We start from the raw sequence: 27,201 nt of genomic DNA on the forward strand, positions 1-27,201 counted from the left end.
GTCCTTCACCTTCTGCCTGACTACTTGGTAGTGAAAGTTGTATAGCTCAGAGGCTGAGTTTACTCAGCTCCAGCATTCCAAGTTGGGGTTTTAGCTGTATCAGAAGTATGTTCTCTGTGTCTCATTAGTATGTGTATTCACAGTACAACCTATGGTTATGAGATTCATACCAGTTAAGGCAACATCTGTCAGATGCTCTTGTATAAGAGTATATAAGAAGAGTTAATCTGTATTTCACTGAAGAAAGGTTTTACATGAACCTAAGGAAAAACTGAGAGATAGGAATTTGAGGGTGTAAATGGATTTATTTACATTTTGACCAGATCCGGAGAGGAATTCTCAGTCTCTCTCTACGTTATGCATACCAGTTTTATAATTTATTGGAAAAATTCAGCAGACAACAAGAATTATGCATATATAGATTTAGCTGTGAGTACAGGTTACAAACCACTTGGGAAAGAGAGTCATCTGCTCAGCTTCAGGGTTCCAATAAGTAGCCTGTCCTTATCCAACCTGGTATTTTCTGGAGAAATTATAATCCCTGGTTTGGGGAGGTAACTCAGATCCGAATTAACCACAAGAACCCATGGAAAAGTATGGAGCATGGCAGCTTGCTATCACATCCCAGTACTGGGGAGATGGATGGGCACAGACGGATACCTGGAGCTTGATAACCAGCCAGTCATGCCAAATTTGTGAGCTCCAGGCCAGTGAAGGAGATGGATGGCATTCCTGAAGATGCCACACAAAGTGACTTTTTCTGGGACAGACAATACACACGCGTACGCGCGCACACAAAGAGATGGGCTCACTGGCTGCATGCTTAAAGAAAAGAAGCTAATTCATAAGACTCCTATTATGTAATAGAAACTGGAGGCACACTTTAACAGAATACAATGCGATACAATGTAGTTTGACTAAGTAATTAAGTTGTCCTTCAGCATAGAGGAGTGCTATTTCACCTAACAGAGATGAAGCCTTAAGTAGAGTCTAGTAGAGAGAGTTGAGGCTGAAGAAACAGGTGGGAATCAGGTCCAAGGGGCCTCTATGTCTTTATGTAAATGTTATATGTTCATATCTGAGCATACTAGGAGGTTGGATTTTTATAGGCAGCTAGGAACCACTAATGAAGGCTTCTGCAGAGGAGACTGGCATGGATTATTTGTCTTGAGGCAGGGTTGCCTCTGTATCCCAGACTAGGCTGGAGCTAGAAGCTATATCTGGCTTTCTCTCATGTTTTATAGCTGTTAGCCTCTGTTCATTGAAAACTGGCTGAAACATGGGTGAAGATTTTAAAAGTGCTAAGACAGATACAGTTGTTGCTCTTGGTTTTGTTTTTCTTTTCTGCTCTTCCAGGGTCCTTTCAATCTGACCTCTTGTGCTCCAGCCAACCCACAATTTTATACTTGTACACTACTTATTTTTCCTGGTCTTTCCTTTTGGGGGGGGGGCAGGTTCCTGAGTATGGCTGTCTCATGGAGCCTTTCAGCCTTACTTCCAGTAGATTGCTCTAGATGTTCTTGATCTCTACCCTTTCCAGTTTTTCAGAATTTTATTGCATCTGTAATTTTGGACACTTGATTATGTCCTGTCTTAGATCATTGATTGACCTACAAATATTTCCTCTAAAGTGTGATCTTTGAGTACCTACTGTTTAATATCTTTTCTAGATGTCAGTCATCATTTTACTTGCTTGCTTACACTGCCTCTTGGTTTTTTGATCTTCCACAGTCTGAGAATATTCAACTGACTATAGGAAGTCACTTGAGATACAGTGCGCTGTTTCCTTCTGTTTCACTTCATCCTTCATTTAATGGCAGCTCCCTTCACAGTTGTCTCCAATTATTTTATTTATAAACGTGTATTTCATTTTTATGCTGTGTATGTGTCTGTTATGTTTATGGTTTGAGGTTTATAGTAGGTAGACATTACAAATCAGAGCATTGGACGGCCAGGTTTGGCCTGTGTTGAGTTATTTTGATGCACAAAGTGGAGTGAACACACAAGGTTGTGTGAAGTGACGCATCCACCACCCTAGATGGTTTATCTTGTTTTGTTTTGTTTTGCTTTGGTTTTTGGTAGCAACAGAACCTGAATCCAGCTTCCATTCTGTTTTAGTGGGCAATCCAGTATTGATGAGAGTCCTAAGGTATATAGTAAGTCTTGAGAACTTCCCTGAGTAACTGCAACTTTGTACCCTTTAATCCATTCCCGCTTATCTCTGTTCCAAGTGATAACTAGTCAGTACTGAGGAATTTGGGGTTTCGTTTGTTTTGTAAGCATTGGGGAGTGTGCTGAGGGCCTTACATATGCTAAGCAAGTACTTTATTACTGGCTAGAGCTAAAATCTATATCATTACTACTACTACTACTACTACTACTACTACTACTACTACTACTACTACTATTTAAAAATTCTACATTTAAGTGCGATTATGCAGTATTTCGGCTTATTTCATTTAGCATAGGTTTATCTCATCAAGACACCCTTTTTTGATGCTGAGGAACATTCGGAGTAGTCTATTTGTCTGTCTGTCTCTCTCTGTTCGTATCTGTATCTGAGTGTGTGTCTCCACAATGTCTCCGTCATCCATGTGTGTGCTCATTCATAGGTCTATGCCATAGTTTCTTTATATCTACTGGGTCATTCAGGTTTTGACACATCTTTGCTATTGTGAATAATTCTGTGATAGACTTGGAGTCTGCATCATCCTACAAGGTACTTGAAAGTGTCACATTCTTCTCTTTGGGGTATGTACCTGAGGAGGTGCTGCTAGGTCTTGTGAAACAGTTTTCATTTCTGCAGCATTGTTAGCTCTTCAATTTCTCAATGATCAAACCTCCTATTGAACAAAGTTCAAGAACTTAAGTGGTTCATAGAGCTTCAGAGTAGAAAACCAAGATGTCAGAAAGCCATGGCTTCAAGCATGTAGTGTGGTATAGATGGTTGAGATTGTTGGGCATACTTACGAGGCTGCTCACAACTGATATGTCACCTCAGAGAATCCGGTTCCTATGTTCTGCGGTGTATGTCCGTAGCTCATTCTGTCTCACTGATTAGTCACCAGGAGAGTTAGGGTGGTGTTGAGGCTAGTCTGGCTTATTCAGTGTGCCACCATGGATCTGCATTGGGAGCTGTTTGGAGGCCAGTGTGTGCTGATGTTTGAAACTGAACAGAGATGATTGCTGATTAAGAACCTCTTAATAGGGGCTGGAGAGATAGCTCAATGGTTAAGAGTTCAATTCCCAGCAACTATTTGGTAGCGCACAACCGCCTGTAATGGGATCTGATGCCCTCTTCTGGTGTGTCTGAAGACAGTGTACTCACACATAAAATAAATAATTCTTTAAAAAAAAAAAAAAAGAACCTGGGGTTGGGGATTTAGCTCAGTGGTAGAACACTTGCCTAGCAAGCGCAAGGCCCTGGGTTCGGTCCCCAGCTCCGGAAAAAAGAATTTAAAAAAAAAAAAAAAAGAACCTCTTAATGCCAGATTCATTTCTTCCTGTGAGAGCTGTCTTTGAGTTGTGTGACAAATAAGATTTATAGTGTTCTGCTAACAAGATGGGAAAATAGTAGCCTACTTTCATGGAAAAAAGTTAAAACAATTTTGTTTGGTTAATAGGGTCACCATTTTTCCTTTTCTATTATTAAAGAGGGAAGAGGATTTGTATGCATAAGATTAGATTAATGTACACAGTAAATTCACAGAAAGTGCTGAGGACCCCGTTTTGTTTAGGAACACAGCCTGCAGTAAGTTGTTTAAATTGATGAAATGCAAGACTATGCCTGTCAGTGTGTGTAGTGATTCTGGAAAGGACCAAGGAGATGGGAGGTACTAGAAAAGCAATTTAGCAGTGAGTGTAATCAATAATTATGTTCAAAAATTAAGGAGAAGAGCAGATAGTTTCAGGGTGTGTATGGGAGAATCTCAGAGTTACGTGTCTTGAGCTGAGAGTCTACAAAAGCAGTAATCAGGGCTTTGGTTTGAAGATGAACAATACAGGAACCTTCTCTTTTATGCTTTAGAAAAGAATTAGATGAATTAGTGAGAGTATCAGATAACATCACTTACAAGTCCTCCCGAAAGATAGTACACACTAAAACATTTCCCCTGCATTTAATGCTGTACACTCTTTTAGTCCTTTAATTCTCACCAGTGGTTGTGGGTTGGAAGTTCTGGGGCTTGCAGGCAGAATGTTGGTAGGTATTGTGTGCTCAAGTATGTGGTTTTCAGTGAGAGCACTTTGAGCTAAAATGTACAGCTATACCTGTTCCTGTCAGAAGTGAACATAGAGCTTGGTTTATTTTCTTTCTTTTTTTTTCATCAAAGTTAACTCATTGAGTCCACATTCCTGTCTTATTCTAACAGGCATAGATACTTCTGAAAGTGTTTAATCCATTATTAATCATTTCCCTACTGTTAGAGAGGCTTTTACTCTTAATTTTAAATTTATACTGTGAAGGACATTTGTTTTGAGATTACACTGATTTTACCTTTTAGATCTGCTGTTTACTAGATACTCCGTGTGAGCAGCTTTCTTTTTTTTTTTTTTTTTTTTTTTTTTTTTCGGAGCTGGGGACCGAACCCAGGGCCTTGCGCTTCCTAGGTAAGCGCTCTACCACTGAGCTAAATCCCCAGCCCCGTGTGAGCAGCTTTCTTCTGTATCTCTGTCACTTTATCTGTAAAATGGTAATACTTCAAGGGTATAGAATTATGACGAAAAGATAACACACATGTTATCTGGCATCCAGGTGAAATGGGACGCTTACATTTACATTTCTACCACTCTGGTTTTGCAATATCCTGGCCACTTTTTGTGCTTGAAATAACATGCTAGGAGTTTCTACAGAGCTTCAGCGTCTTCTCAGCCAGGTAGTGATTTGCTTTTTCCTTCCATTAAAATAGAGCCCACTGTAGTAAAGGGGAAATAGCAGTACATTGTGTCTGCTATAAGATGTGACTTGTATCATCTTTGAAACTTGGGTGGGGGTGTGTGAGGGTGGATTGGAGAGGTGGTTAGGATAAGAATGCTGACTGCTCTTACAGAGGTCTGGAATTCATTTTTCAGTACCCACACTACCTGAAAAATCCAGCTCCAGGTGATCTGTTGTCCTCTATTGCCCTTTGGGGCCATGCATCACACACACAAACACAAAGTAAAAGAGTAAACATTTTAAGATTAGTAGGTTAAAATTGGACTTTTCTCACTTTTATTAATATTTATTGAACTCGTTATTGATGATTTGCCCATTCTTGTTTGCTTGGTCAGGTTTGAATTTTTGTTAGTAATTCAAACGAGCTAGCTGTGTATGCTTATTATTGTCAGATTGGTATTTGTTGTAATTCCTACACTATAGAGATTTATAGTCTGAGAAGTCTTGACACTCTATACGAAGAACCAAGCCATGTTGGAAGTCGTTCCACAGGCAGGGATTAAGAGCACCAGGCCCCATGGGCACACACACCCAGAAAAGGGAAATATGTGCTCAGAAGGAAACCCTGAGAATCAGATAGCTTATGTAACATTAGCTTGGACTTCTAGTTCAATGTAAGCTAAGTGCTTATGGTCAATGTTTTCTTAAATTAGGCTTCATTGAATAATTGTATCTTAAGATTTTTTTCATTTCTGTTAATTTTATACATATGAATATAATAAAATGCGATTATATCAGCTAACCCCCATTTCCCTCTAACTCCCCCTATGTTGACCCAACATACATCTGAACATCATGTCTTCTTTTTTTGATAGCCAAGTCTGGTTCTTCCCCCAGCAAATGTCCAGTGCCAGTAGCTCCTCAGTTAGGGCAGGGGCTCTGTCGTCTAGTCCATAGATGATAGATAGATGGCTTGATTTTTGTGCAGGTCGTGTACGTGTGACAGTTGCTGTGAGTTCATGGTTATGATAGCCATGCCGTGTCCAGAGAGGACAGGATTTCACAGCATCACTCCCCACCTTAAAGTTATTACCACTGTCAACTTTTTCAATGCTACTTTTTTCTTTCTTCATTTTGTATATGTTTGATACTGTGATGTTCAGCTTATGAAACATTTTAGCTTTGCATAACTTTTCTTTTATTAATATAAAATGCCTTTCATTCTGAACATCCATAAGATGTATTTTTTTCTTTTTTTTTTTTCTTCTTTTTTTCTTTTTTTCGGAGCTGGGGACCAAAGCCAGGGCCTTGCGGTTGCTAGGCAAGCGCTCTACCACTGAGCTAAATCCCCAACCCCCATAAGATGTATTTCAAATCACAACCTTTCCTTATTGTGTGAGATGCATAAAGGAATATACATTGTTGTTACCCTCTTGGGAGCATTATGTTATGCTTAGCCCAACTTATTACTAAAAGAAAAGAATGTCCTGGAGAGGTGGCTCCATGGCTAAGAGCACTTTCACAGAGGAACCAGAACCTGGTTTAGTTTGTTAGCACCCACAAAGCAACTCACAACCATTTGTAACTCTAGTTCCAGGGAGTCTAACTCATGCACTCACACATGCATGCTAGCAAACACTTAAACATAGAAAACAGAATAATAATATTTTTTAAAGGATAAAAATGATGGGGCCAGTGAGATGGCGTGTGGCCAAACCTGACGAGTTAAGGTTGTTGGTCCTCAAGATCCAGTCACCTGGGTCTGATTGGTGCTCCCACATACAAATACACTGTCTTAGTCAGAGTTGCTATTGCTGTAATGAAACACTGTGACCAAAGACAACCTGAGAAGGAAAGGGTTTATTTTGCTCACAGTTAATATCATCAAAAGCAGTAAAGCTAGGAACTTAAGCGGGCCAGGAACCTGGAGGTAGGGGCTGATGCAGAGGTGCCACGAAGGAGGGCTGCTTCCTGGCTTCATCCCCATGGCTTACCCAGCTTAATTTCTTAGCAAAATCCAGGATATCCGAATCAGGAATGGCCCCTCCCACAGTGGGCTGGGCCCTCTCCCATCAACTACAGCCCAATTTCATGGAGGTATCTTCTCAATTAAGGCTCTCTCTGCTTTGACTCTAGCTTGTTTCAAGTTGACATAAAAATTAGTCAACATACACAGTAAATAAATATAGTAATAATAAAGAATGAAAGAGAATGTTTACTGTTAAAAAATGAAGTCACGCTGGAATAAAAACCAGGATTTTATATAGAAAATATTAATGTGAGAGATAACGCAGGAAATGTATATAGAAGGAAGATTGGTTTTGCTTGTTGAGTGACAGGTAGCCTGGAGCTGACCATGTAGGAGGAAACTGGGTCGAATGCTCTAAAAACACAGTGACCAAAACCTCAGTAGCAGCATGTTAGAGCAGAAGCACCTGGTAGATCGCTCGCCTGTTAAAACAGCGTCCATTTGTTGTGCTTACGTTGTGTTGGGTGATGCTTTAGAAAGAGAAGTGAATGAGCGCTTGCTCAGCCCATCTCAGGCAGCTTCACTACTGGACTAGCGCTCTTAGCACTACCACAGTTTTCTCATGTATTCTGTCCTGTACCAGCGTTCTGTTTTGTTCTGAGGTAGACTATTGGACTATTGTAGGTATAGTAGTGTACCAGTCATCGCAGAGCAGCCAGTACTTAAACAGGCTTATATTCTGTGCTCTGTAGTAACTAACTCCTTTGATACTAGGACGTCTTAATGGAGGAGATAGCAGGATTGGCTCGAGCTGAAGTCAATTCTCAGACACCATGCCAGTTGGTGTTTCAGAGATGAGGTTTATTCTTGGTGCTTTAAGGTACTTTCATCAGGTTGGACAATCATATTCACCGGTCACTTTTCCAGTTACACGTACACTAGACAAGTAGTTTCTTAGGCTTGTCTAAGGTGATGTCCAGGTAATTCCTTTTTCTTGGCAGGCACACAGGTTCTATCCTGTCACCTGCTTTTGTTTGCTATTCTATTCTAAGCTAGTCCTTTGCTCAGAGATTATATTTACCAGTGGAAAACTGTTAGCACTGCCCTTTTATATGAAAACGAAGGGTTTTCCACCTGTATCTTCTAAAAACTTAAAATAGGGATTAAGCCCAACGTTGTTGCATCCATTAATAAGCCCTGCACTTTAGGATGATGAGGCAGGAGGATTACACATTTGAGACACCCGAGTTATCTAATGGATTATTGGAGCAACCCAGGCTACACAGTGAAATCAAGCAACGGACTCATCTGGAGCTCTGGATTAGATTCCCAACACCCTGGTGGCGGCTCACAGCCCTCTGTAATGCTAGCCCCAGGGGATCCAATGCCTCTGGGTTTCACTGGCACTGTACACATGCAGTGTACAGAAAGAGTGTACACTTGGAGGCAGAACACCCATGTAAATGCTTAATTTTTTAAAAATTAAGTATATAAAAATAGGGTGGAACAAGAACAGTTAGTAGAGAATTGAAGGTTCCTTTAGGATAGTGCTTCTCAACCCTCCTAATGTTCTGACCCTTAATACAGTTCCTCATGCTGTGGTGATCCCCAAACATGAAATTATTTTGTTGGTACTTCATAGCTGTAATTTTGCTACTGTTATGAATCGTAATGTCCATATCCGATAGACAGCCCACAGTTGAGAACCCCTGCTTTAGGCCATCAGTCAATTGCCCCATTTGTTCTTTCGTTGTATATTTTAAGTAATATATATTTGATCTCTGGCCAAGTGTAATGTGGTGAAGGGATGACCGTGAGCAGCATCCTGGTCAAGAAGGGCCACCATCGTGGACACGAGTAGTTTGTTTGGGAAGTTTGACTCCAGGTAGTGGTATCTCTTCAGAAACTTGCTCCTCTGAATGAAGGTGTTCTGAAGCCTAACGCTTCTGTTCAGGTTGTTTTCTTTTGAGTTTGAAAGTAAAGTATACTTCACTAGCTAATTTTTTTTCTCAACTCTTTTCTTTTGTTGGAATTAGTGCCAGAACAGATAAAGCCTAGTGTAAGCCAGCCTCAGCCTGCCAACTCCGATAACGGCACTTCCACAGCTACCAGCACTAATAATAATGCCAAGCGAGCTACAGCCAGCAATCAGCAGCCGCCGCCGCCGCAGCAGCAGCCGCAGCAGCAGCAGCAGCAGCAGCAGCAACAACAAGAGCAGCAGCAGCAGCAGCAGCAGCAGCAGCAGCAGCAGCAGCAGCCACAAGCCTTGCCTCGGTATCCTCGTGAAGTACCTCCACGATTTCGCCACCAGGAACACAAACAGCTTCTAAAGAGGGGTCAGCATTTTCCAGTCATAGCAGCAAACTTGGGATCTGCTGTTAAGGTGTTAAACAGCCAATCAGAAAGCAGTGCTGTAACAAATCAACAGCCACAAAATAACGGAGAGGTGCAGAACAGCAAAAGCCAGTCAGGTGAGTAAAGACGTTTCTTATAGAACTCATTAGCAGTGTAGGAATGTCATAGTCTATAGTTTTTGGTGATATGTTTCATGGAACAAGAGTTGGGCTTTGATTTTAGAATAGGGATCTTGAGTGGAGAATACCTTACTGTCAGATACAAAGTAAATATGGTGATTGCTTTTGTCTTCTGTCAGGTCCCATATTTTAAGAAGTTTGTAGTTAAAACCGAGCCCTCCCCACTCTTTGTATTATTCTTTTACACATATTTCTCCTCAGCTACCCTTCACAAAGGTAGCTATCATCTTTATCCCTGACCATCCCTGGTGACTAGTCACTTGCTGCCTGAATGCTCTTCTAAGTACACCAATACCAAGCTCTGCTCTTTATCTTAAGATATAGTATGACACTTCACGGCTAGTAGATAGCATATTTCAGATTTGAGTCCTTGAGTGTGACTCCAGCCCTGGTGCTCTCTGGCAGTACATGGAGGTGATAGGAAAGGGACCGGAAGTCACTTCTAAGCTAAGTCTCTATAGCAACACATTATTAGATGGACATAGATGTACTTCCTGTGCTCCTGAATCACTTAACTACCTGTGTAAGATTGACCAAGAAACTAATTCATGAGACCTTTCTTTTGGTTTGTAATTTTTTAAGAGTCTCACCTTGGAACTCTAGGTGGCCTTGAACTCTAAGAAATTCTTCTGCCTCTCAAGTGTTGGGATTAAAAGGTGTGTGCCTCCATCCCTATCAGGAATCTTCTTTCTTAATTTATAATACAGACACCAGGGTCCAACCTTATAAGGGTGCTTTGAAATCTAAATTGTATGAGACATGAAAACAGTCAGCTCAGTGTCTGATGTTTAAATGGTGAATAAATTTTCCTATTCCTACATGTTAGTTAGGTTTTCTATCACGGCAATGAAATACCAAAAAAGCAAGTGGGGGGAGGGATTGTTTTTTGTTGTTGTTTGGGAAGCAGTTGGGGTTTGGGGCTTTTTTGTGTTGGGTTTTTTTTGTTTGTTTGTTTTGTTTTTGTTTTTGTTTTTGATGCTGCTTGCTGCCTTGCTCTTTATGGCTTGCTCAGCCTGCTTTCTTATAGAATCCAGGACCATTTTCCCAGGGATGGCACCACCCGCAGTAGACTGTGCTATATCCTATCAATCACTAATTAAGAAAATACCCTTTGGGTTGGGGATTTGGCTCAGTGGTAGAGCGCTTGCTTGCCTAGCAGGCGCAAGGCCCTGGGTTTGGTCCCCAGCTCCGAAAAAAAGAAAAGAAAGAAAAAAAAGAAAGAAAGAAAATACCCTTTAACTGGATCTCATGGAGGTTCTCAGTTGAGGTTCCCTCCTTTCAGATAACTTAGCTTGTGTCAAGTTGAAATGAGACTAGCCAGCACACACTAAGATTTATATAAAGACCTACACTTTTTAGAATGAGTTTAGCATTGTACATAGGCCAGGATATAGGTAATTAAGTTGAATTTCATTTGGGAAGCCAGGTTGGAAGACAGTATGTTGCTTAGTAGCTTGAGCAGTCTGTTAATAAAGTCTTAGGAGAGTATTACTTATCCATCAAATACCCATGATGAGTCAGATCTGATGGTATATCCTAAACAGACAGTGACATGACACACTATATTTATGTCTCTTCCATTTGGGAAAGGAAGGAACAAAGCTATTTTTAAAATGGAAACAACAGTAGTGTTATAAAAGTCGTGTATCTCAAAAATAAGTATGGGACTGGAGAGATGGTTCACTCAATAAAATGCCTACTGTTCAAGCATGAGGGCCAAGTTCAGATATACGGCACCCATATTTTTTTAAAAAGGTCAAAGAGTGATGCATATTTATAGTCTTAGCACTGGGAAGATAAGGTCAGAGAGGATCCTGGAGACTTGTTGACAAGCCAGTCTCAGCAAAAAACAAGAAGGAAGAGACCCAGCATCAGCCTCTGTCCTTCACACACATGAGTGTATGTGTGGGTCAGAGGAATCAAATTTTATAGATGTGCATTCTGATGAAAAGGTCTCATAGGCAAAAGCTCCAAAGAAAGTGAGGAGGAAGATCCTCCTGTCTCTTCCTAGAAGAGCTTAGTAGGCAGGGTGCCACTTTTATTTGGAGACATTAAATCCCAAAGCCATGGGGGAATGCAGGCTATGAAACTGAAACACTCTGGGGAACAAGATTGGTCTTTCTAGGGTTTTTTAAAACCTTTCAAAAATGTGTACACTTGTGATCTTGCATGAGTACGTATGTACCATGTGTGAAAGCCTGATGGCCTGAGTTCAGTCTCTCTCTCTCTCTCTCTCTCTCTCTCTCTCACACACACACACACACACACACACACACACACACACACACACACACTATGCACAGAAAGTGCACACAGTAGGAATAGTAAACACAGAGTTTCCAACTGCTGCTTTGCACTTGACTCTAAAGCCAGGACAGCTCCTACTCAAGTAGTGAGAGCTGGGAGACTCTAGTGGAGGTGCTAATACTCAGCCCTGACAGAACACTGTTATGGCCAAAATGCTCTCCTCTCTTCTTTATCCACTCGACAGTCATGCAGTACAGTTAAAAGACTAGGATGGTGAATGTCCTTCTTTCCAACCCAAGGACTAAAGATTCTTAGTTGATTCACTGTGGTTTTTTTATTCCTATCACACATGCATGTACATGTGTGCACACGTTCATTATGGTTAAGCCATTTGAAAATGTGGTGAACCTCATGGCACTTCATGTTTAATGCCCTGAGGCTAAGGGTAGTTTAAGATTTATTTATTATGTACACAGTGTTCTGCCTGCGTTTGTATCAGTCAGTCTGGCCTCTAGCTTACTTGTAGCTGAATGTGACCTTGGTCCTCCTTCTCCATGTCCTTCCTCAGCCAGGAATCATAGATTTATATTACCACACCAGTTTCTGCAGTGCCAGGCACTGAATCTAGGTTTTTGTGTATGCCAGGCAAGCATGCACTCCACCGGCTAAGCTATGTAACTAACCATATGGTTTTTAATGTTGGTTATTTTGTGTCCTTGCTGTTTTTCTTATAATTTATCAGGCAGTCCTTTCAGCACAGGATTAAGAGGTTTACTGATATGTATTCCTGTCTTTTTTATGTTGCAATGGGAGTACTTTGTGTTATTCATAGTTAAACTATTATTTTCAACGTGAGTAGTTTTGTTGTAGATGTAGGTGCCCAGTGTTTATTTCTTATCCCTGCCTTACGTTATTGTCAACATATGCATGCAGAGACACACGCAGTAATCCAAGGTGAGTGATAGTGATGAAAACTGGGCTGCCTAGATGTGGAGGGAAGGGATGGTGCTTTTGCTTTATTGTACACAGGCAAGAATAAAGGCCCAGGCTTAGGTCTTAGAAAACAACATGTCTAGATGTCTTGCGCTCTTTGAAAAGACCAAGTGTCTTCCCAATATGGCTCAAAACTGCCTGTGGCCCCAACGACAGAGAATCTAGTGCCCTTTTCTGGCTTTCAGGAACACATATACAGGCATACATGTCATGGGACAGTCACACAAATATATAGATATATGTGTAAATAAAAATAATTTTAAAAAAATAGGAAAAATACCGAGTTATGGAAAATTAATTAAAGAAGTTTTATTGCTTCACCCCACGTTTTCTAGAATGAGGTATGTGAGTGGTTGACATTGTGTTTACAGTAGTAAAGCAGACATGTTGCTCTAGCTGTGATTTGTCCTTCATGTGGGTGATGAGATGAGTGAGAACGTGTTTGGCAGATGGAGTAGAAGTCTGATGCTCATGGGTGCACATTCATTAATGATAGTAGTGCCCTTTATTGGTGCCTTACATGGATCAGATACAGCTCCTTTAGTCATTAATTCTGTAGCAGTCACGTGAGAGCAGACCCTGCTATCTAGTGAAGGAAACTAAGGCAGACAGAGAGAAGTCTTGCCTTTGGTCTCAGAGTCTGTGTAAGTGGTATAAAATGTCTCTTGGTTTGTTGTTTGTTTTGTTTTGAGACAGGCTCTCTCTGCATAGCCTTGTCTGTTCTGGAACTCAGCCTATAGACCAGGCTGGTCTAGAACCCACAGACATCTGCCTGCTTCTGCCTCCCAAGTATTGGGATTAAAGGCATGCTCCATAATGCCTGACCTTTCGTGGAATTCTTACCTGCTGACAGCAGTTACTAAATGCTTTTCTTAGGTAGTTGATGGTTAGTTGAACAACTAAGTTTATTTAAAGGTTATCCCCATCCTCCTTTTGCTGAATATGATAGCACATGGCTGTAATCATAATCTCAACATTCCTGTGACTAATGCTGAAAGATTGTTCACAAATTCAAGACCAGCCTGGGCTACACAGAGGGACGCCATCTCAGAAATCAAAAGGCCAGGGATAAAGCGCAGTGTTAAAATACTTGCCAGGCATGTAAAGGGTTCAGTCGCTAGCACCTCTGACCCCCAGATGAAAATAACATGACCTCATCACACAGGTTCTTGTCTTCCAGCATCTATGAAGGACCCAAGCTTGAGGCCTGTTGTTGCTAGTGTGTCAGTCCTTTTTTTCTTTTCTTCCCCCCCCCCTTTTTTTTAAAGCTACTTTGTTGTATGGAGGACTGTGATTACCTTGTGTATCTTGTGTGTTCTGTTGCTGTGATGAAACACTGACCAGAATGTAGCTTTGGAAGGAAAGGGTTTAATTTTTGATTGACTTACAGTTCCACATCACTGTTTATCATCAATGGAAATCAGTGTGGGAACTCAAATAGGGCAGGAAACCTGGAAGCAGGAGCTTATGCAGAGTCCACGGAGGGGTGTTGCTTACCCAGTCTTCTTTCTTACAGAACCCAGGACCACTTGCCCAGGGATGGCACCACCCACAGTGGGCCTGGGACTCCCCCATCAATCATTAATCCAGAAAATACCCACAGGCTGATTGGTTTTTGGTTTTCTTTGGTCTTTGGTTTGATTTTAGTTTTGCTTTTTTGAAACAGGGTCTCTCTGTGTAGTACTTGCTATCCTGGAACTTGTTCTATAAGCCAAACTGACCTCAAACTCAGAGATCTGTTTGTGCTTCCCCATGTACCACCAGGTGTAGCTTGGAGACAGTTTCTTAATTGAGGTTCCCTCCTCTTATGATTTTTTAGCTTGTTTGATGTTAACTTAAAACTGTCCAGCACATCTTGCCTCTCTCACTCAGTTTCTGCAAGTTTAACTTTTGTCCCTTGGTTTCTTACATACAAAGTGAGAGCAATACTTGTACTCTACAATTGTTCTAGGCACTTGGTGCAGGGGTTTGCAGACCTGCTCCTGTATATCAGTGAGTGCTGGCCATGGGTTGATACTGCCCCTTTGGGTTGCAGTATAGAATAGTTCTTCCAGGAAGACTGACTTTTTGGTTCTTTAATCATATGGATTCTACATGAGCAATAGAGAAGACAAATATCATTGACTACTTTTGGGGGGAAATGGATGTACAGGGTTCTATCAATTAGTTCTTGCCTGCCTCTGAGTCACAGATCTGCCTCCTGAAGGCTTAGATTAACGGTATAGCCATCACCAGGTACCCACACTGTGATGCAGTAACTGTACAGGGAACAGTAGTTGGTGCACTTGGCAGCACTTACTTAAATTATGTTCACTGGGTATTATTACAGGTTGCTCTCTAGTTGCTCTTCTTGCCCTTCTTACCGCTCTTCATTATTCATTTCTTAGCATTTGTACTTTGAGAGAAAGTGGTACAAGCAGCATCATTTTTCTGTACTAGCAAATCACACTAATAGTGTGACTTTGATTTATTTCTAGACCTTCATCCTGGGAACTATAGTGTAAGCTACCCTTCAAGATAGCCTAAGTGTAGATGTTTTATGAAGTTAATGTCACAGATAAATTTCTATCCACTAGACCCTTAAATGAGATAAACTGAGAAACTAACAAAAATACTTAATGATGTTGTCTATGGGAAAGAATAGAAATAAATAAAGACAGATGGTAGTTAGATGGCAGTCTAATAAGACTTGGTCATATGATTGGTCCCTATGGCCTTCCGTATCAGCTGCTGTAATTTGGTGATTTTTCAACATACCAATTTTTCCCTGTTGTCTCTTACTAAGCATGGCTATGAAAGTAAATTATAAAATTGTTTAAAATTAATGTTCTTCCTTGTGTATAAGCATGGTATTTAAATGTATACACTAATAAAATAGAGATACAGTGCAAAGGCTTTGGGATTCTTACAGAATTGTTCTAACCCAAAGGAGTCGTATGAAAAGCTGTTCTGGGAAACGGAATCATTTTGGTCTGCTTACACTTACCTACTTTTCTGCATCCCAGTCCGTTTTCTCTCACATCAAGTCCTAAGCCTGGATTGTCCTAATTCATCATTACCACCCATTCTTCCTCCCTCTAGAATTCTTGTATTTGTTGGATGTTATCTGTTCATATATTTACATGTATCCCTGTGGGACTTTCTGTTCCATGCTATACTGTAGGGTATTGAGCAAAGCAGCAGAATTCTGTCTGTGAAATTACTGAACATAGAGAATTGGTGGCTGAAAGATAATTAGTGCCTCAAAGCCGTTCTGCGCGGAGCATCTTGCTAATGTTGAGGAACTACATGTATTTGTATGGATCGCCATTTTTATCAACCTACGTGATATCATTTTGGAAATTTGTTAACACTTACAAATAGATATACTTCTCCTTTATTTTAGATATAAATCATAATACTTCAGGATCCCATTATGAAAATTGCCAGCGGGGACCTGTGTCTTCTACAAGTGACTGTAGCACAAGCTGTAAGAATGCTGTAAACGACTTGTTGGAAAAAGAAGCATGGCCCTCAGCCCCTGGCAGTGATCCTGAGTTGGCTTCAGAATGTATAGATGCTGATTCTGCCTCCAATTCTGAGTCAGAGAGAAACATCACTGTCATGGCTTCAGGGAACACAGGTGGTGAGAAAGATGGCCTTCGGAACAGCACTGGACTCGGTCCCCAAAGCAAATTTGTGGTTGGTAGCAGCAGCAATAATGTGGGTCATGGAAGTAGTACTGGGCCATGGGGCTTTCCCCATGGAGCCATAATAAGCACATGTCAGGTCTCTGTGGATGCTCCTGAAAGCAAACCAGAAAGTAGTAACAGTAGAATGAATGCTTGGGGCACTGTAAGTTCTTCATCAAATGGAGGGTTAAATCCAAGCACTTTGAATTCAGCTAGCAACCATGGTGCCTGGCCAGTATTAGAAAACAACGGACTTGCCCTAAAAGGGCCTGTAGGGAGTGGGAATTCTGGCATCAATATTCAGTGTAGTACCATAGGCCAGATGCCTAACAATCAGAGTATCAACTCTAAAGTCAGTGGCTCTTCTACCCATGGTACCTGGGGTAGCCTTCAGGAAACTTGTGAGCCTGAAGTAAGTGGTTCACAGAAGGTTTCATTCAGTGGTCAACCTCAGAATATCACCACTGAAACGACTGGACCAAATAACACTACTAACTTTATGACCTCTAGTTTACCAAACTCCGGTTCAGTACAAAATAATGAACTGCCTACTAGTAATCCAGGGGCCTGGCGTGTGAGCACAATGAATCATCCTCAGATACAGGCTCCGTCAGTTCTGAATGGCACTTCCCTTTCTCACCTTAGTAATGGAGAGTCAAAAACTGGAGGCTCCTACGGTACTACATGGGGTGCCTATGGTTCTAATTACTCTGGCGACAAATGTGCAGGCCCTAATGGCCAAGCCAATGGTGACACTGTGAATGCAACTCTAATGCAGCCTGGCATAAATGGGCCTATGGGCACTAACTTTCAAGTTAGTACAAATAAAGGGGGAGGTGTATGGGAGCCTGGGACAGTGAATTCCCAGAGTTCACCATGGGGAAGTGGAAATGGTGCAAATTCTGGAGGAAGTCGAAGAGGATGGGGAAGTCCTGCACAGAACACTGGCACTAGTCTGTCCAGTGTTGAGTGGAACAAACTGCCTAGCAACCAGCATTCCAATGACAGTGCAAATGGCAATGGTAGTAAGAAACTTACAAATGGATGGAAATCTACTGAGGAAGATGATCAGGGTTCTGGCACATCTCAGACGAATGAGCAAAACAGTGTGTGGGCCAAAGCAGGAGGCACAGTGGAGAGTGATGGTAGTGCAGAGAGCACTGGACGCCTTGAAGAAAAAGTAACCGGGGAAAGCCAGAGTAGAGATAGAAGAAAAATTGATCAGCACACATTACTCCAAAGCATTGTAAACAGAACTGACTTAGATCCACGTGTCCTATCCAATTCTGGGTGGGGACAGACTCCTATTAAGCAGAATACTGCCTGGGATACAGAGACATCACCAAGAGGGGAAAGAAAGACTGACAATGGGACAGAGGCCTGGGGAAGCTCTGCAACACAGACTTTTAACTCAGGGGCATGTACAGATAAGACTAGCCCTAATAGTAATGATACCTCATCTGTATCAGGGTGGGGTGATCCCAAACCTACTCTGAGGTGGGGAGATTCCAAAGGCTCAAACTGCCAGGGGGGGTGGGAAGATGATTCTGCTGCTACAGGAATGATCAAGAGCAATCAGTGGGGGCATTGCAAAGAAGACAAGTCTGCATGGAATGATTCGCAAAAGAACAAACAAGGCTGGGGCGATGGACAAAAGTCAAGCCAAGGTTGGTCCGTTTCTGCCAGTGATAACTGGGGAGAATCTTCCAGGAGTAACCATTGGGGTGAGGCTAATAAGAAATCCAGCTCAGGAGGCAGTGACAGCGACAGGTCCATTTCTGGTTGGAACGAACTTGGTAAAACTAGTTCTTTTACTTGGGGAAATAATATAAATCCAAATAACTCATCAGGATGGGATGAATCTTCTAAACCTAACTCTTCCCAGGGATGGGGAGACCCTCCAAAGTGTAATCAGTCCCTAGGTTGGGGAGATTCATCAAAACCAGTTAGTTCTCCAGATTGGAACAAGCAACAAGACATTGTTGGATCGTGGGGAATCCCACCAGCCACCAGCAAGCCTCCTGGTACAGGCTGGCTTGGGGGACCTATTCCTGCTCCAGCAAAGGAGGAAGAACCCACAGGCTGGGAGGAACCATCCCCAGAGTCTATACGACGAAAAATGGAGATCGATGATGGAACTTCAGCTTGGGGAGATCCAAGCAAATACAACTACAAAAATGTGAACATGTGGAATAAAAACATCCCAGAAGGCAGCAGCCGCTCAGACCAGCAAGCACAGATGCACCGGTTGTTGCCGGCTGCAAGTGCCATCTCAAGCAAGGAGACCAGCAGTGGCTCTGGTAAGCGTTCCTATGTGGAGTGCAGTGGTATTGTGGAAGCAAGCTTTGTGTTGACATGCAGTCATAAGATTTGTGTATCACAGTTCTTGAGCGTGCACATCAAGGCCTTTCAGCTGTGACCTAGAGGTGAAGTCTACCAGGCAACAGCTCTGTCTTGGGAGTGTTGCCCTATTCTGTTAGGAATGTAGTAGAAGGGACTGAGTGGCAGAGTTACGTACTTATTTAGGTATTCTTAACCAAGCCTTAATAATGTGGTTTCACTATTGAAGTACAATAAAGCCAAGTGCCTGAGTACAGTACTCTGGATATTTGATATTATGTTTGACCTTAGTGGGTTTCCTAAATGAGGCATGAAGTCAGCATCTACTCAGATAACTGGATACAGTGTGTGCATCTGAAGCATTGCACTGCTTTCTAGTATGCTCGACCTTTCCTCTCCTGTACTGAGCAAAGTCTTTTCTCTGTAAATTGATAGGGCAACATTTTGTAAATGTGACAGGCCCACAATGCCTTTGTTAATGGGGAGGTTTTTTGTTTTTGTTTTTTTTTTTTTGGTTCTTTTTTTCGGAGCTGGGGACCGAACCCAGGGCCTTGCGCTTCCTAGGCAAGCGCTCTACCACTGAGCTAAATCCCCAACCCCGTTAATGGGAGTTTTATTGAGTAACGCTGCATTGGTTAGAGAGCTGGTAATGTTTTCAGGAATTCTTCTTTTAGTGCCTAATTTTGTGGGGTTTTTGTTTTGTTTTGAAATACAAGCCTATTCTATTGATTTATGTTTAACTCTTAGGGAAAGTGTAGACCTCTTTTCCCGTGTGTATAAGGTAGGCTGGCTGTTTACTTGATGGTAGTCATAGTCAGTTGTTGTCCACTACAGTGCTATGGGAAGAGTGTCCTTTCAGTAAAATGTAATTAGTGTAACTTTACACTGCACCTGCCTCAGGTCTCAAGCTTTGGTTCAGAAGAACCTGACGTTTTTAGGAAGATGATTTGCTATATTAAATTATTCAAAAGAGTCTCCTCTTACACCAGATGGCAGTTTTGAAAGAAAAGGTTAAAACGTTATACAGTTATATTAATGCAGAATAATTTGTGTTCTTCACAAAATATGCCTCTTGCTTGTCACAGCATCATTTTTCAGTTGTGTGATGTGAAATTCTTCATCTCGCTTCCCAAGTCCTCTTCCTTGTGTCCTTTATTTAAGGTGTTTCCTAATGTCTATGCTGATGACTTTTTTTCCCATGCTTTCTAAAGGCTGGGGTGAGCCTTGGGCAGAGCCTTCTACTCCAGCCACGACTGTGGATAATGGTACTTCAGCCTGGGGCAAGCCCATAGACAGTGGTCCCAGCTGGGGAGAACCCATTACTGCAGCATCCAGTGCATCCACGTGGGGCTCCAACTCTGTTGGTCCACAATCATTAAGCAAATCTGGTAAGTCATCTGTGATTGTTAGCAGCCATTTTGTAGTGCTGATGATAAACTCATGAACTACATTTAAAAAATGGGCTAGTGCTTCTAAATTGTCACTACTGATGTATTTCTCAAAAGTAACTAAGAATAATTTACATATCCTCCACTAAATCTAAATTCTTTTGTTTGATTATTTAAAACTGAATGTAGCAGCTTTTATGCCATTCAGCTTGAGAGACTAGATAATATAATGTGAGACACGTGTCCAAACCATCAAATCTTAGAAGGGAAGGACCCTGAAATGTACATGAATATTGTTCCTCTACCATGTTGGGCTCAGGACACATTATGGGAGCCCCAAGGCCTGTGTGTGTAGAGATAGATGTTTGTTCTACTGTGGCTTCAGTACCCTTTGAACAGCCTTGTAGAGAATAATAGTATAGACAATTGTCTTTTCCACCTCATTCACCCTCTGTTCTTTGTATCATTTTAAAAAACCAAGTAGGTATGCATAAGAAACCACTATTGCTCATGATTAGAAATCCTAAGATTTATGAAGACATGGAAAGTTTCATTGGATGTTTAAATAAGTTCTTTCCAGTGTCTTTGAATATAGTCAAAAAGCACCTTTTCTGTTACATGCATTTGAGAAGTAAAGATGTGTATGGTTTAGCTCCTATGTCTCTGTACTTTGAAACATGCCTGACTCTTGGAGAATTTTTTTCATAAATTCTGTTCGCCTTTGTATCATAAATCTACAAATCAGGACCCAAATCTATGCAAGATGGCTGGTGTGGTGAGGACACGCCATTGCCTGGAAGTCGCCCCACTGGCTGGGAAGAGGAGGAGGATGTAGAGATTGGGATGTGGAACAGTAGCTCATCTCAAGAGCTTAACTCATCCTTAAACTGGCCACCATATACCAAGAAAATGTCATCCAAGGTAAACATTTCAAGAGCTTTGCTCTTGCAACTTCAAATCTCCAAGGTAGTTTACCCACAGAAAATTAATCTATCTGCCCGTTTATGGCAGTCAGTACAGTCCAGGCAGCCCCCAATTTAGGTATAGCCTCTTGAATGGGCAGCTACCTAGAAAAACAGACCATGGGAACTTCCTTTCTCCCCACTGCTACAGCTCAGGATTTCTCTACTCCTCAGCTCCACCAGTACTGCCTGGGGCAACAAGCCCCACGTGGTGCCAGCAGTGGTGAGGATGAAGAGAAGGGCAAATCCATGTTGACTTTCCATTTCACTGCCAGTCCATCTCCATCATCCATTAACCTCCTCACCCAGAGTCACCATTCTGTTTATTCACTAACCATCATTGTCCCTTTCTCATCCCCAAGGTCCTGTGATGAAAATCCCTAGGAAGGGTTTCCATACCCGGCTTTACATGAGAAATGGGTTGCACTTGTTAAAAACATAGTCTGCTATACCCTAAGGTCTTCTCAAGTTTTGGAAATTGCAGCAGCTCAACGAATATGTCTGATGTTGAGCCAGGTTCAGGAACCACTGGGTCCTGGGAAGTAGTAATATTTGGGCCTGGGGGCTGGAGGTAGATTCTCCTGGGGACATCTTTCTTTTAAAATAGGTGCCCAGTCTCACAAGCAACTTCAAACTGTCCTCATCACCCTATTTGAGAATGATTACCTTTTGAGGCCCTTGAAAAGTCATATATTTGGTGGGTACTTGGCCTAACTCAAAGCCAAGGTTGGTCCGTTTTAATCCTGGGATTCAAAGTCTAGGACCTGCCATTTTCATTTTATAATTTCTTCCATTTGGCTGGATTTGCCTATTGATGCCTGGCCATGTAGCTTATGACATGCTTGTACATGTTTTACATGAATCATTTGATCCTCATAACCTTCTGAGATACGCTACTGAGGAGGAAGTTGAGACTGGAGAAGGTGGTGACTGGCCCAAAGTTGCATAAGTAGTAAGTGATACAGCAAGGACTCAGCTTAGATCTTGCGATTCAACACCTTGTTCTTCCCACTGGACCATGCTGTTTTGTGACTTTGTCTTTCCTTACAGGGTCTGAGTGGCAAAAAAAGGAGAAGGGAAAGGGTGTGTAGCCTTTTTACTCTTTCTCCTTTGTTTCTACTAGTAAAAATCTTTAGAGAGCAACTGCAAACTCTTATTTAGCTTCTGCTGTGTGCCAGGTACTGTGCTTGGTGCTGGGGTTCAATACACTGAAGAGCAGCCCCTTCAGGGCGTCTATTCTCTGGTGGGGCATCAGGCAAGCACACATGTGCTGGGATGTAGAAGATGCCTGGGGTGGCCTGATAGAACTGAAAGATTTCTAAAAATGACAGAGAAAGCTGGCTCTGTAATTAGAGGAAAGATAAATAGGAACTTTATTATTGGCGAAGTAAGGAGCCAGTGAAATTGATAAGAAGGCAATTTACCATGGCTTAAAGAAAAAAACTTTTTATTCAAAGAATGCTGACTAATGTTGGTGTGAAATACCAGTTGCAGTAGAGAAAAACCAGAGGTAGGGATCTCAAGAGGCTGCTACATCATCCCAGGTGGAAAGGAAGAACAGTTAGAAATACATTTAAGAATAGAAGGGGCAGGGACTGACAGCTGTTCAGACCATGGGAGGAAGTGGAAAGGGGAAACAGGGAAAAGAGGCGCCTTCAGCATCTTTGGAGAAGGTTAGGTGCTTGCTTTAGAGACGATCTGCCTTTGTGGGGAGTTAAGCTGTGCTCTTTCACAGTCAGAAGGAACAGGTAACAGCATTGGGAAAGGACATTAATACACTGAGATGGTCCTGTGGTCATCATGTCAGTGTGAGGCCTAGGTCTCTGTGGCTCCCAGCCTCTCTCTGTGACTGCTGCCAGTTCTCAGTTGTAATATCTGTACTGCTCAACCTACCACAGCAGCCCAACTGCTGCTCAGGATATCATGTTCTTAACAACAAAAGGAAAGCATTAAAGACACTATTGTGTGGAAACATTTTAGTAAAGTGTTCCTTCATGATTAAATTATGGATTAAATTAGTTTGTTAGGACTAAGCTGAGAATCTAATTTTTACTTTGGTATGAGAGTTCCAAAACCCCAAATGATGATACATGTCAAGGAGCACAGTCCATCTATGAGGCGGGAATGTCCCACGGTCCTCCATTGCTTTTGTCTTTTCCTTCTGACTGCCTGCCTTTAGAGATCTCTCTGTACATTACAGCTATACCAGAGGCCTGGAGCAAAGGAAGTTGAAAATCAAATGAGTTTATTTATTTAATTGTTAACACCTCTGATAAGAGTTGATTGAAGGAGAAAATATTGGCTAAAAATGAGAGTTGGGAATTGTCTTAAAGTTTTACTAGTCCATCATGATGTCTAGATAATTAGAGATGGCCATGGCATCTTCTCTACTCTTTTATTTACAAAGGGAATGATGAAAGGCGGAAACAAACAAGAGGACGCGTGGATAAACCCATTCGTTAAGCAGTTTTCAAATATCAGTTTTTCAGTAAGTATATTTTCTTAGCAGCCAATAATTCCCTTTTTAGTAGTGACTCATAATATATCCTAGTTTTGTTTTATTTTATTAAAAACTATTTCTTGGGCTGAAGAGATGGCTCAGTGGTTAAGAGCATTAACTGCTCTTCCAGAGCTCCTGAGTTCAATTCCCAGCAACCACATGGTGGCTCACAACCATCCGTAATGAGATCTGATGCCCTCTTCTGGTGTGTCTGAATAGTGTATGACAGTGTACTTACATAAAACAAATAATACATCTTAAAAAATTTTCTCATCTTTAAGTCTTTAAAATATGAATCAATTAGAGTAAAATTAGCCAATAAGACTTAATTCTTAAATTTTATAAATTTTGAGCAACATCTTAAGACTACATTAAAATATAATATATTTTAAAAACTAGGACTAGAGAGTCAGTTTCATGGTTGAGAAGACTCGCTCCTCTTCAAAGGAGCAGGGTCTGTCCCCAGTACTTGTGGAGGGGATTCACGTCCGCGTTTACTCTAGCTCCAGGGTGTTTGAAGTTCCGTTCTGGCCTCTGCATGAACTTCCACATCTGTGCTAAACATACAGAAATAGACATTTAAAAAGAGAAACTTCGGGGTTGGGGATTTAGCTCAGTGGTAGAGCGCTTGCTAGGCCCTGGGTTCGGTCCCCAGCTCCGAAAAAAAAGGAAAAGAAAAAAAAAGAGAGAAACTTCATCGGCTGCTTGCATTTTAGGTGAAGAAATAAGGAAAGTTCTTCACTCTTTGTTTTTACTTGGTAAAGTCTGCTAACACATCGCTTTTTCCATCTTCAGAGAGACTCACCAGAAGAAAATGTACAGAGCAATAAGATGGATCTTTCTGGAGGTGAGAGAAAAGTCAATCATTCTGATCTGTATTTATCACTGATAAGCAGTCCTACTTGTGCTATGGTCTATTTGAAAGAGCCCTCACTCGGTGCAAGAGAGCAGCCCTGCTTCTAACTTTAGACTCATTGGTGCTGCGCTGTGTGAGCATGACTGAGTGAAGTGAGTGTGACTTCCCTTTAAGGGACACATCACTGTGCACATCTCAGGAGGTGCTAGTATCAGTCTTTTGTCTCAAAGCCCCATCAAGAGGGGTTTATTGAGGTGCAGAATGTAGTCATCTGGATCAGAGGACTGCATAATAAAGACTTTCCTAAATGACAGAGACATCTCAAACCATTGTCAGAAATGCCAAGTAGTCCTTGACTAGGGCCAGAGTGGTGAAGGAGGGCAGGGCTGGAATAGGTGGTGCAGCCTGGCCAAAGTGACAGTGCTCGATAACTAGGTGGCAGCTGATCATTCTGAAATAAGGGATTAAGGTAGGTGTGTGTTTTCTTTTCTTTTTCTTTTTTTTATAAATGTGTTTTCAATAAATACTTCCTGTTTCTGGTTTTTTTTTTGTTTGTTTGTTTTTAATACCCTCCCTACTGGTGCTTTCTACACACTCACGTGTATGTACTCATGTGCACACAGCAGAGAATAGGCCAGATTTAACAGGTGGGAAACCCAGAGAGACTTGTTGCAATAGCTATTTGATATTTTCAAAGCTCCAAACTGAAACAGAAAATGGAAAGTAGGATCAAGTTCAAGAGAAGTTGGTTAGTTATTCGTACTATAAACAGTTAGTGATGGAAGGCATAGGAGACTGTCTAATGAAGTATGAGTCAGCTTTGCCTACGTAGCTTATTAGACGGCAGTACAATCAGGAGAGATAGTACAACAGGATGGAAGAGAAAAGATGATCATAAATGAGAAATTATTGACTAACAAGGAATTGGAGTATCAATGGATTGCCTATTTTAAAAAAAAGCAGAGAGATTGAGATGGTAACCAGAAAGGACAGCTATACTGTGTATTGCTATCCTGGCCTAGAACCAGGTAGGTGTGCTGTGGCTGCTGATGAGGTGAGCCCTGCTACAGAAGAAAGCATACCAGAACTGGGAGTCCCGGGCCTTTCTTACGGCGTCTCTCCTGCACTCTACCCACACAACTTTGTTGCCAACTAGCAAAGAGCCAGCCTAAAATGTCGATTGTGAGGGGTGGATACTGAGATGCAATAAGTAAGGTAATAATTGGTACTGTGTTCCCTAACCCTTGGCTCCTCACCTTCATAGGCCTTCTACTGCACACAGGTGAAATTGAGCACAGTGGTGAAATGACTCCAGTCTGACACAGCAGCTTGCTTTCTTATGAGGAAGAGAGAATGCAGAGTCCCCATTGTGTCACTGAGGAAATGACCCTTAGTTCAGCCAGTTTCTTGCCTAAAGACTAAATTAGAGTTAACTTTTGAATAGAGCAAAGCGGGAAAGACAAAGAAAATGATTGGCCTGTACAAATGAACACAAATTTAACATCCTGTCAAAATGAGATACACACTGTAGGTGGTTTCAGGTAGGACCAGAAGTATTTCAAATGCTGAAATTTTAAACTTAATAGTATTTGCACAAAGCACCAGTTGAACATCTAGAATCCAAAAACCTATACTTTGGTCAACATCCACACAGAAATTCTTTAACACTCAAGGCAGACAGATACCATGAACTCTTTCCTTGTCTTGATATGATTACAGCACTGGTCGCAATGACCAGCCACTTACATGTCTCTTCATTCTCAATTCACTTTTTTGGACTGCTCTACGTAAACATATCAAGATCTATTACCTGTTGTATTTTGCCACTCAACACAGAAGATGTCCTAGAGTAGTGGGGGGAGAGGAGCACGGCTTAAGGAGGGCTAGCACACTTGCTCACGCCTCACTGGTGGGCGGGACTCTACTCAGCTCCTCACATATCTCTTTGGGAAAGAATTGAGAAGGGTGTGGTTTGAGATATTGATGATCTGGGGAAGGTTTTTCAGGTGCCAGAGGGTAGACTATTGAAATATGTGATGTAGCTTAAGAAATTAATGTCATTTTAAAAGTTGTTTCTGTTTAAAGAAACTTTTCCTTCTGTTGGTATTTTGATGGTGATAGACATCTCACATCATTTGCAATGAATAAATGGGTTAGATTTTAGGATTGAAAAAATGTGGAGAATTAAGGTGAGTGTTACCCTTACGATGCAGAACTTATGTAATGAAAATGTAGTTTTTGCATATTCTTGTTAAAGCAGAAATTGTTTGATTTTGGAAAGGGAACATTCTTTTTTTTTTAATGGAATAAGTTGGATCTCTTCCCACTGGTGATAGTGTTTTGCATTTATTAGGAATGTTACAGGACAAGCGGATGGAGATTGATAAGCATAGCCTGAATATTGGTGACTACAATCGAGCGGTCGGGAAAGGCCCTGGGTCTCGGCCTCAGATTTCCAAAGAGTCTTCCATGGAGCGCAATCCTTACTTTGATAAGGTACAATCTTTCCTTCTTTCTTTCTTTCTTTCTTTCTTTCTTTCTTTCTTTCTTTCTTTCTTTCTTCCTTCCTTCCTTTCTTTCTTCCTTTCTTTCTTTCTTTCTTTCTTTCTTTATTTATTTTTTATTCTGAGAATAATCAACCATACCCTTAGTAGTATAATATTTAGTGAAAATATATATACTATAAAAAGTATACTCAAGTGACTTTCTTATTAATGGAGTTTTAGTTTATTGTTTCGTTTATATCTCAGTTTAGCAAAGACCTTTTGTTTATATTTTCTTCTTAATCCCATGAAATACATGTTTGGCTCTTTTTGTGTGCTCTAGAATTAACACTAATCTGATCTCTTCTGTTTTCTACTTGTT

General features: G+C 41.4%; 1 protein-coding gene across 13 annotated transcripts in view; it reads left to right on the top strand.

Moving 5' to 3' along the window:
- The window catches only part of Tnrc6a (trinucleotide repeat containing adaptor 6A), a 154,308-nt gene that overhangs the window by 113,003 nt on the left and 14,104 nt on the right, over positions 1-27,201 (top strand). For 11 of the 13 annotated variants that reach the window (XM_008759747.4, XM_017589208.3, XM_017589209.3 and 8 more), the window contains 8 exon segments: positions 8,882-9,316; positions 16,005-18,590; positions 19,842-20,018; positions 20,764-20,939; positions 22,031-22,063; positions 23,388-23,468; positions 24,276-24,327; positions 26,690-26,832. In XM_008759747.4, coding sequence (XP_008757969.1) covers positions 8,882-9,316; positions 16,005-18,590; positions 19,842-20,018; positions 20,764-20,939; positions 22,031-22,063; positions 23,388-23,468; positions 24,276-24,327; positions 26,690-26,832 — 3,683 coding nt within the window. 13 annotated transcript variants of the gene reach the window in all.

Source organism: Rattus norvegicus, chromosome 1, assembly GCF_036323735.1.
Source record: "Rattus norvegicus strain BN/NHsdMcwi chromosome 1, GRCr8, whole genome shotgun sequence".
NCBI lineage: Eukaryota > Metazoa > Chordata > Mammalia > Rodentia > Muridae > Rattus > Rattus norvegicus.